Source organism: Pelobates fuscus, chromosome 6 (genome assembly GCF_036172605.1).
Source record: "Pelobates fuscus isolate aPelFus1 chromosome 6, aPelFus1.pri, whole genome shotgun sequence".
Classification (NCBI taxonomy): Eukaryota; Metazoa; Chordata; class Amphibia; order Anura; family Pelobatidae; genus Pelobates; species Pelobates fuscus.
In genome coordinates, this window is record NC_086322.1 from 209,320,735 (window position 1) to 209,332,176 (window position 11,442).

At 41.7% G+C, this 11,442-nt stretch overlaps 1 protein-coding gene across 1 annotated transcript; it reads left to right on the forward strand.

Annotated features, from left to right (window-relative positions):
- Positions 1 to 1,783: 1,783 nt before the first annotated feature.
- STBD1 (starch binding domain 1) lies at positions 1,784 to 9,779 on the forward strand. Its single transcript, XM_063458693.1, has 2 exons — positions 1,784 to 3,340; positions 8,444 to 9,779. The coding sequence occupies exons 1-2, from the start codon at positions 1,834 to 1,836 to the stop codon at positions 9,301 to 9,303; spliced, it is 2,367 nt and encodes a 788-aa protein (XP_063314763.1). The 5' UTR covers positions 1,784 to 1,833; the 3' UTR covers positions 9,304 to 9,779.
- The last annotated feature ends 1,663 nt before the right edge of the window (positions 9,780 to 11,442 follow it).

Below are 11,442 nucleotides of genomic sequence, written 5' to 3' on the forward strand. Positions count from 1 at the left end.
CTAGGAAATTGCCAAAACATGTAATGCGGGCCATGAGAGAAATTTGTCAGAACACACAGTGCATCTCAGTTTGCTACATTTGGGACTGCATAACTGCAGACTGGTCAGTGTTCATGATGAAACCCTGTACACCACGGAAAGCGCCATCAATGGGTATAGTGGACTGTGGGATTTGTTGGGATAACAGACCCGATCCATGGAAGCTCAACATGGCAACTTGCTGGACTTGAAGGATCTGCTGCTAATGTCTTGGTGCCAGATACCACAGAACATATTCAGAGGTCTTGTGTATTGTATGCCTCAATGCATCAGAGCTGTTTTGACATCTTGAGGGGGACCTACACAATATATGGCAGATGGTTTTGGTTGTGGCTGATCAGTGTAAGTATGTTTAAGTCTAAATAAGAGCGTATCCAGGGCCCGCCATCAGAAATTTTGGGGCCCCTAACACAGGGCCCGCCTCCAAACCCCGCCCACAGGAATACACAAACATAGACACAAACACACGCACTGGTACAAAAAGGACACAGATACACACACACAAAGATACACACATACTGAAACAGACATACATACATACATACTGACAGACATACAGATACATACATACATACAGTATACCGCAATGTGGTTGTCTATGGGACCCTGTGATTTCTCATAACAGCCTTAGCACGGCAAGCTAATGAGTTTGCTCTGATGCTTAGCTCAGTGGAGCTAATGGAAGCTCAATAGTAGGGGCGGTCATCAGCCCTGCAGTCCCCACACCACACCAACTACAGCAGTGTTCCTTTAACCAAAATTTTGTTTTGCTGTATAAGCTTACCATAGAGGGCCTGTACGTCATGAACTGCAATGTTTCTCTTTTTTCATCAAAAATAATTCTGTATCTGTAATGACTGGTAGTTGTAATTCATCTGATTTCTACAGTAAAAAAAATGACCAGCTATATAGGAAGTTAAGCAAGTGATTGGCTCACACACTTCCTGCATTGGTGGGATTTCATTACAGGAGCTGCAAAGACTGTAGTTTTGCAAAAACAAAAGCAGGGATTTCAAATACAACTGTCTTTATTGTTTGTAATGTATTTCAAAGCATTATTTATATAAATTGTATTAAAAATGATGGTTCAAATCTAGACTGGAGTGTCCCACTAGATAACATGAATGAATGAAAGCTACTCACACAACCTAATAGAAGCCAAATGGGATTATGTACAGCTCTGTCTGCCTCCTGTTTAATACCAGGCAGCAGCTGCATATGTGCTCCAGGTCATGAGGTTTAATAAAAAAAAAAAAAAAAAAGTGGAACATTTTGTGCAAGTTTACAAAAGCCACATAATTTAACGGTGATGCTTACCTGTGCCAAACTATGGAACGCCATATTCCCCACGGGTTTAATTATGGTATAGGAGTAACTCGGTTCTTTTTATTCTAGACAGCAGTTGTGTACATGCATAGAGTGAATGCTTTGCTGGGTTTCATTCATGGTACATAAACAATCTAACTACCTATGCAAGTAGAAGCCACTAAAAAAGCTGCATGTTCCAACAAAGCTTCCTTTTAATGCATCACCTGCTGAGTGTGCCTTAAAAAGAATTAGAAACTGCCTGACCGCTCCTGTTAATATGTTACTGTTACAAGCAGGAAGCTGTGAGTGATACAGTCTGACTGGTAACATGCACTATCAGGCTGACATATAAGAGAGATTACCCTGTGTCATCATTAGATCCACAGTGAGATGTGGATGGGTGGAGCTGCTCCTAATCCAGTCTGATAAGAGGTGGGGATGGGAGGGCCCTCGGCCGCTTTCTTCATGTTATTGCCTGGATGAGGGATGGTGCAAGCAGTGAAGGGTTCCCAGTCTCTCAGCCCTGCAGCAGGGAGACCTGATAACACCATGTGGGCAGCAGTGGTCCTGGGCATACTGACAGCCCTGTTCGCTTGGCTTTGGTTTGGTAGATCAGGGGAGGAAGAGGAGACAAGAACAGGGTCACCAGAAAAGCAGCTCCAGCCTGTGGTGGAGGAGGAGGAAGAGCAGGTAGCTATTGCAGAGGAAGGTGAGGACACCTGTGCGGGGAGCAATGTGAAGCCCCAGCAGGAATGTGTGGGAAGTAAACCGCAGGAACTTGGAACATCCCAAACTTTAGACTCACAGCAGTATGTAGAGGGGGAAAGCCATCAAGAACTCAGCACAACTTTAACCGTGGACACCCAGCAGGATGGAAAGGGGAGCAATCTGCAGGAACTTGGCACACTTCTAACCATAGACCCCCAGCAGGATAACGAGGGGAAAAGCCAACAGGAACTCAGCACATCTCTAAGCATGGACACAAAGCAGGATAGTGAGGGGAGCATCCTGCAGGAACTCGGCACAACGCTAACCATGGACACCCAGCAGGATAGAGAGGGGAGCATCCTGCAGGAACTCGGCACAACGCTAACCATGGACACCCAGCAGGATAGAGAGGGGAGCATCCTGCAGGAACTCGGCAGATCTCTAACAATGGACACCCAGCAGGATGGAGGAGGCAAAATACAACCGGAACTCAGCAAATCTCTAAGCATGGACACAAAGCAGGATAGTGAGGGGAGCATCCTTCAGGAACTCGGCACAACGCTAACCATGGACACCCAGCAGGTTAGAGAGGGCAAAATCCAACAGGAACTCAGCACATCTTCAAGCATGGACACAAAGCAGGATAGTGAGGAGCGAAACCAGCAGGAACTCGGCACAACTCTAACTATGGACACCGAGAAGAATACTGAAGGGAGCAATCTCATCATAACCGTGGACGCTCACCAGGAACTCGGCACAGCTCATAGTCTGAATTCCCCTCTGCAGGATAATGAGGGGACCAAACTACAGGAAATTATAACACCCCTACCTCTGGAGTCTCTGCATGATAGGAAGGGGAGCAATCAACAAGAACTCAGAATCCCCCAAACTCTGGATTCCCATCAGGAAGTTGATGTAAACAGTTTGCATACACCTGACACACCCCAAACCTCTGACCCCCAGGAACAGAACAAAGAGAGCAAGCTCCAGGAGCCCAGGGCATCCCAAAGCCTGGAGTCCAAGGAACCGAATGAAGGGAACAAGTTACAGGAGCCCAGCACATCCCTATCCACAGAACCCCAGCAGGAAATTGGAAAGTGCAGACTACAGGAGCTCAGTGCCCCCTTAAAAACGGAGTCCCAGCAGGAGAGTGCATGGAGCAAATCGCAGGATCTCCACACAACCATTGTGGCTCAAGAAGCAACTGGTGAGACCCAATCTGTATTGGAAAATGAAGAGCTGGGACTGCACCCTAGAGAAATCCAAGAAACTTGCCATGTAGCAGGTAAATGTGACCCCAGCTGCTCCTATACTCCTTGCTGTCTGTTGTTACAAATGTTTGTGTTGGAATTGTACTGCTACTTTAAGAATGCTTCTAAAAGATGATTATTGCAAGCTCTCAAAGATTTTGACATTCTAGATAGACCTATTAACTGCAATATAATTGCCTAGACATTGCTTGCTAACTTCTGCTGGCATAGTCATTAGCTAGCTAAACTCTGTTATGAGCTGTGTTTATAATTCTGAGCGGTTTATTCACTAAACAATGAATTGTATTCAATAGCAAACTGAATTGGAATGACTTGGGAAAATGCACTACTTTTTATAGTAACATTGGCTATTTTAAAATTTAATGTTTAATTGTTTTCCCTGTAGTTCACTGTTTAGTGAATAAACCATTAACGTATCCTCATTTGTCCATCATGCCACTGTGTGGGAACTTACAGGTATGTATAATATATATAGATTTAGGTGTCTATATACATATAAATACAAGAGCCCAGGGTACGTGTGGGTGGGTACTCAAAGGACTAAAACTACACCAGTTAAATTTTATGTCTATAAAGGTTGGACTTGTAGGTTGATTTATATGTGGTCTCATTTGCAAAATGTGTGGATAACAAGATGTTTTTAAGTAGACCTATAACTTATCACCAACACCTGTATTGAACCATGTTCTTCTTCTTGAATATATCCTGAAAACTGGAATTATTAGCACTAGGAAAGGTTTGCAAAAAGGAACAGAAAATAAAATGTTTTGTGTGGCGGGAGTCTGGCATAGATAGGGCCCCTTTATTGTGGAACTGTCAATGCTCTGCAAGTTAAAGTAAATGCTATTGAAGAATTTCCTGATCTGCATGTTGCTTCACATGGGTTAATTTAATTAAATGCTTTGCCCAGGCAGCCAGACATGTCATGTCAATTTAAAAAAAATAAAAAATTAAAAAAAAAAAATGAAAAAAAAAACAAGGGAAATTTGGCTGCTAGTTTGTGCAGAAATCTCATGTGACCTACCCCGGGGTCAGCAACCTATGGCATGTGTGCCATGCATGGCACTCGAGGTGCCTTTGCACGGCAATCAAAGCTGCCAGAGCCAAATAGGCTCTGACCAATCAGAAGTCTCAGTGGAACTTTAGCTATCTGCTTGTGCAAACAGAGCTGTGATTGCAGGTGGTGGGGTACAATCCTAAATTTACACATTGCAGCACTTAGAGAAAGTGATCCACCCAGCACTTGTACATGGGAAGCCGCACTTGAGTAGAGTAGCTGTGCAGCTTGCAAGTCTGGTCCTCACTGGACCCCAGGAAAGCCAGCTACACTGTTTAGCACATAAAGGAACTTTAAAGGACCACTAAAGGCACCCAGACCACTTCAGCTTAATGAAGTGGTCTGGGTGCCTGGTCCAGCTAGGTTTAACCCTTTTTTCTATAAACATAGCAGTTTCAGAGAAACTGCTATGTTTATATTTGGGTTAATCCAGCCTCTAGTGGCTGTCTCACTGACGTCCGCTAGAGGCACTTGCGTGCTTCTCACTGTGAAAATCACAGTGAGACGCAAGCGTCCATAGGAAAGCATTGTAAATGCTTGCCGCGCATGCACATTCAGCCGAGGAGGAGGAGAGCTCCCCGGCCGGCACTGGAGAAAGAGGTAAGTTTAACCCCTTCCTCCCCCTAGAGCCCGGCGGGAGGAGGACCCTGAGGGTGGAAGCACCCTCAGGGCACTATAGTGCCAGGAAAACGAGTTTTCCTGGCACTATAGTGGTCCTTTAAGAAATTGTTTTGGCACTGTACGTTGCCTACCCCTGACTGCACATTCACCTTGCCAAACTAATGCAGAAATTAGGAAGAGGAAGTTTAGAAATGCCCATGGTATCTAGTTTTTACTCTGGATTCTAGAACATCCTCTCTCTCTCCCCTGTGTTTTGTAACAGGTCTTTTCGCTCTGGTATGCATCCTAGAGGCTTTGAGAACATGCAGGTGTTAAATGCCATCTTCCCTTTTGGAGGGATGGGTGTGCAGGTAGAACCTACCCAATTTGAGAGTTTGTTTGCAAGGTTCTGATCGAAAAGGCAGTATTTTTCTTGTCTACAATTATGTTTGTACACACTAGGCTGTGTGAGTACAGCAACCAATGTGTTGCGTCCCAGGAGCAAATGTACAAAATTTTCTTTAGATGGCAGTATTGAGGATCGGTAAAATGCCAGCAGACTGTGTTGGAGATTGTGGTTACACAAGGTTCTGGCATACACACGAGGACCTGCCCCCCAAGGTCACCTTGTATTGGAATTGAAATTGGGACCTTTTTTGCCACTGTCTTCCATAGCTCCTTGATTTGAACCCCTGGTAGATTTTGTTTTTCTGCCCAATCAAGGTTTTTCCAAACAACTCCTAAAAGTTATTTAATAAGATCATCTTGGTGGCTTCCACATCCCTCGCTGCAGCATGGCCTTGGGATGGGACATAAATTAGGGAGGTCATTGCCAAGGTCACGGAGTTATCTATGGACAAGCTTACAGCTATAGTCCATAATACCCTTCCCTCCTTTCATAAGACTTGGGACCCCTTGTTTGAGATCTGATTTAAAGGAACACTATAGTCACCAAAACAACTTTAGCTTAATGAAGCAGTTTTGGTGTATAGAACATGCCCCTGCTGTCTCACTGCTCAATTCTGTCCCATTTAGGAGTTAAATCCCTTTGTTTATGAACCCTAGTCACACCTCCCGCATGTGACTTGCACAGCCTTCCTAAACACTTCCTGTAAAGAGTCATCTAAAGTTTATCCTTCCTTTATTGCAAGTTCTGTTTAATTTGGATTTTCATATCCCCTGCTGTGTGAATAGCTTGCTAGACCCTGCAAGAAGTGCCACCTGTGTGTAATTAAAGTTCAATATACAGAGAAAGAGATACAATTGTCTAAGGGAAATTACATCTGATTGAAAGTGAAACCAGATTTTTTTTTTTTTTTTTTTTTTTTTCAATGCAGGCTGTGTCAAGTGCTGCATAAACAGAAACGTGATTTAACTCCTAAATGGCAGTGAATTGAGTAGTAAAACCTGAGTGGCATGATCTCCACACAAAAACTGCTTCCTTAAGCTAAAGTTGTTTAGGTGACTATAGTGTTAATTTAAAACGGGACTTTTTGAGGGTATCTTCTAATCCATTGCAGCAAGTGCTACTCCTTCCACCCCCTTTCTCAGTAAGGGTATGTATGAGAAACTTCTGGGACAGTGTTCTAAAAGTGGAGTAGTTGCCATGGAAACCAACGGAACATTCCTGATAATCGCTGCACTATGTTTACATTTTAAATGCTCTGTTAATACTGCTTGCCTGTGTCTTGCTTGCTTTTTCATACACAAAACAATGTGATTTGACTTTAGCTTGTTCACAGACTGAGCATTTCTTTTTATAGCAGTTGGAATGTTAAATTCCTTATATGGTAAGTCACTCTGTTTTATGCAGAAACCAAGAATAACTATACCAGCTGTATCTCTGAGAAACCCAGATTTTCTATATAGAGCATGTGTTCGGGTTTTGTTCAAACTACACCAGCTTTTTGCAGTATAAAACTTGGCTATCTTGCCCCTGGAACATCATATGACTGCTGCAGGTAGCAAAACGTTAAGCCCCTAGATCGTTTGGTTGCGTTCTGCTGTTGTGGCTAGTTGCAGACACGCAAATGTATGGGTTTTCAGTTTGACCTCACGGAGCCCAGATTCTTTGACCTTGTGGAGCTTGGATGCTTTGTTTTCATTGCTGGAGTAGCACATTTAATGGAATACATAGGGGAACAAATCTGGCGGGGCTTCTGTTGGATGTGGTCCACTCAGTGGCTACATTTGGAATGTGGACATCAGTAGACTTCACCTTCCTCCAAGCCAGCTTTCTAAACTGGGTTTGATTCCTTTACTAACTGAAATTGGAAGATATTGGCAGCTGTAGTACATTTAAAACTAGTTAAAAAGTTATTAAAGCATCTGATTGCAATGATACGTGTATGCAATCCATTGGAGAAATAATTGGGCAACACTCCACTTGATTCACTTTACAAGTGGCATAGTTTCAGTTTTGTCAAAATGGGGGTATACCCCTTTAATTGACACAGTAATTGAAATTCGAAGATAAGTGAAGACTGGGGGGAAAAGACCAGCAATAATCTGTCATTACAGAAGTGTGCTTTTGTAAGTGGTCATAAACCACTCTTACCAATCATAAACTGGGAATGGTTTAGCCCAGCACTCTAAGACTGTCATAGCCGACCAAACTATGGCAAGTGAATGTGAATAATATGCATTAGCAGAGTAGCAGGTGAGGGAATAGATTTATTTTGCTGCATTCTGAGGTTACTGGGACACATACAGCTTTTTTTTTCGTGAGAAACACAATGTTTACGTTTGTCGCTAAGAATGCCTCTACTGGCTGTCAGACAGCAACTATACACACTTCCTTCTGAAGACTTTGAAACGTTGAAGGTTTTTCTTTTCGCCATAAGAGAACACCGTGAATATAGCACCTGTATAAGCCCTGGATTCTGTTCTGGTCTATAGAAAACATTCAACTGGGTGAGCATGACTTCTGCTGTGCACAGTAGGGCACGGCTTGTCTATGAGAGGCATTGGATTGCCCTGAGATCATCCGTTAGGATAATCTCAGAATAGGAGTGGTGGCCATATGGCCCTGAATAAAAGGCAAATCTAACTATAAAGTAGGGATCCAATAATCTAAACATGCAGGGGAACACTGTTATAAAGAACTATTTATTTTAAAGCTTGGTCTGTATGAGCACATGTGTGCTGCATGTATGGCTCTGCAGGAGTTATGTAATTTACATGCTTTACTTAGTGTTTCAAACACAGCATGTGTATTAAAATTAAAGAGCATTATAGTGTATTTGTTTTTTCCTTACCAAGGACGACTAATACATACATTAGCTAAGTGATACTGTCTATTAATTAACTGCAAAACATGCCTCTGTAAAACTGGTTGTAGCATGAAATATGATGATAAATCTAATTCAGGAAGCAATGGCTTACAAACTTTTATTTTAAAATTTGAGGCATTTTAATTTATATTTTAACTGGCATAACTCTATTTTATTTTGCAATCTAGGCGAAGAGCTGGATGAAGAGGTGACAGAATATAAACCAGAACGTATTGAAACTGCTGAAGAAACACAAAGTGATTTGTTGAATAGTGAAGTTCTAAAAGAGTCTCCTCACAAAGAGAAAGCTATGGAGTTAAATGGGCATTCTATTACACACGAGAAGATTGAAGTAGACCAGTATAAATCTGCTGAAGTATCAGAAGGTGGCATGATCACTGATGTCTTGACAAATGGTCTTGAAACTCCTATCGATCCTTGTGTTGCTATGACTGATGGTGATGTGTGTGGAGAGGTACTAGATCATGAAGCAATCCAGTCAGCCAACACATCTGAAGAATTTAGACCTGTTGAGTTATTGAATATTGATATTTGCAAAAGCAAAGGTGTACAAGAGATGGACAACACTTGTATCCATTTGTCTCACCAACAAGAAGATTCTTCTGAAATCCATGGGCTGAACATAAATGATAATGCTGTCGGCCTAGGAAATCTATCTGACGGAGACGTTAAGCCATCAGAAGCTGATCATGTAAAGGTGAAGAAGGTTGCGGCTGTGCAGCCAATGCTACAGAATGTGAATGTTGGTTTCAAAGTGCATTATATCACTCACACGGACTCTCAACGCATTGCAGTCACTGGTGATCATGAGCAACTCGGTGGTTGGGATGACTATATCCCACTGACCTATGAAAAAGATGGTTTCTGGTCTCATTCTGTTCTGCTTCCTTCTGACACCAATGTGGAGTGGAAGTTTGTGATGGTGGAAAATGGGAAGATAAGACGCTGGGAAGAGTGTAACAACAGAATCTTAAAGACTGGACATGATGATGTTAATGCTCACCTGTGGTGGGCTATCACTGAGTGACATACCCCCAAAAATATCCTTCCCAGTTTTACTGTAGTAGGCCTCTTGATCCTCCTCTTCCACCAACACCTTTCCCCATGCAATGAATGGAATGTTCTGAGTTAGGAGGGGGTTTCCTTCTTTATTCAACTGATTCAGGATTGTTAGTTTAATAATTACCAGGGCCAACTAGGATATTGAGAGCGTGTTAACATGTTGGGCAAACAACCTTTTGACCCATATTATGAAAGTTATATTTTAGCCCAGGGTCAATAGTTTTTTCTTAAATGTCGTAGCTTAAAATTGCAATATCATGAATAAATGCTGCTATTTATACATTTTTATTTATATTTCCCCCCCACCCCTATCCTTATGTTCCATTAAGTACAAATTTAAACAGTCATGCACTTTGTAATGGTCATATTCTGTTAAATGACTGAAGAGTAAGGTCAAGTGAAATATTAATTTACAAATTAAATGGATGTTCACTTCATGGACATTTTGGCTTAATGGCTGAAGATAGTATATAAAGTAGTTAGAAAGCTTGTTGATGCTTTCTTCTTCACCTCAGATATTCCATACTTTCTCAAAGTTTTTGATTCCTATGTTTTGTGCACATTGAAAAAAAATAGCTTTTTTTTTTCCTCTCTCCATCCTAGGAAAATGTGCCACTGAAGATAGAACCCAATGCACACTTCCATATTTTTTTTATATACATTGTTTGTTATATCTGTGAACTAGTTGAGTTGAAACATATCTGGGGCTTCAGACCTGCATTCTAATCAATTTTTTGTTCTTCCTTTTTTTGTGTGTGTGTGTATAAGATTCTGTAAACCAAAGTTACAGCTGAAGAAACAAGCTCTTATTTGATTTTAATAAAAAAAATACTGTCATTTTAATGGTGTTGGAAAAATTAAAGTTTTGAGCTACCCCTCAATACTGTTTTTTTTTTTTTTTTGGTTTTTTTTTCCTGAAGTGTCTAAATAAAATGGGAAGTACAAATCTGCATAGTTTTAAATTTTCTGGTGTTAAAGCTAGTAAAGCCGTACTGCAAGTCAGAAAAAGTTAATCTAAACAAGTATACTGCTACAAGAAACATATACAAGGATATTCGCTAGAGTGAAAATCCAAAATTAACTTCAAATTTAAGACCAGAGTAGCAAAACTACAAGCATAGCTGACCTATTTTTATTTTATTTTTCTCTTAAGGGTCACTGTAAGCACCAAAACCATTATCACTCAATGTACAAGCAGTCCATGCACTCTGAGAATGGAAGCATTGCTGTTACAGAGAAATGGAGATTCTTACACTTGTCAGTTGGTGTGCCAGTCTGACCGCAACTAGAGGTACTTGCCCATAAAATGCCTTTCATTTTCTGAAGGCGTTCACATGCAGTGTCATAATGACCCAAAACACCAAAAAATCTCCCCTTAGAGAGGCATTGGGATCGTATTTCTCTATGCAACTCTTCTTGGCCACTAGGGTAATTGCTGTGCCTGTTCCTTCAGATGGCAATGCTTCTCTGTGGGAAGTATTGTACTAGATCATCCATCCAGGTGATATCAAAAGACGACTGAGCTTGGGACAGTCTAGGTCTTAATTTCCTGTAACGCCTGTGAACAATAACATTTACATCACAGCAGATTTCAGTATACTCTACAGCAGTGTTCCTCAACACAGTCCTCATGGACCACCAACAGTCCAGTTTTTATCAGTACCTCCATTGGAATAAAATGGGGAAATACATAAATCCTGAACTGTTGGTGGTCCAGGAGGACTGGGTTGGGGGAACACTGCTCTCCAGTTATGCAATGGAAGAAGTATAGAGGAGAAAGCTGGAGCTGCTGAGGCTTTCCAGATTATTGCAATAGAGTGCTGTGCAATCAGGAGGAAATGGAATATCTGTTTTGTTCACATATAGGTATCTGCTCATGTAGGTGCAGCAGGAAAAAAGGAAGTGGTGCGTCTTGTGACTTCTAGGATTAATTGGTTGATTATAAAAAACACAAAAAAACACAACGGGTAAATGTGGTACACTGCCAGCAGACATGTAACATACTGCCCTCTGCAAGGCCACGTCTCCAGCATAGAGAGGATGAGTGAGGGAACGTCGGCACCATGTACTATCTGTACCGGCCAGCATATTGATAGAGCATAAT

Bases quoted from the DNA above. Each gene is read 5' to 3' on its own strand.
- STBD1 (XM_063458693.1), top strand. From the start codon at position 1,834: ATGGTGCAAGCAGTGAAGGGTTCCCAGTCTCTCAGCCCTGCAGCAGGG. The intron at 3,341-8,443 runs GTAAATGTGACC...TTTGCAATCTAG, and splicing joins AGAAACTTGCCATGTAGCAG to GCGAAGAGCTGGATGAAGAG.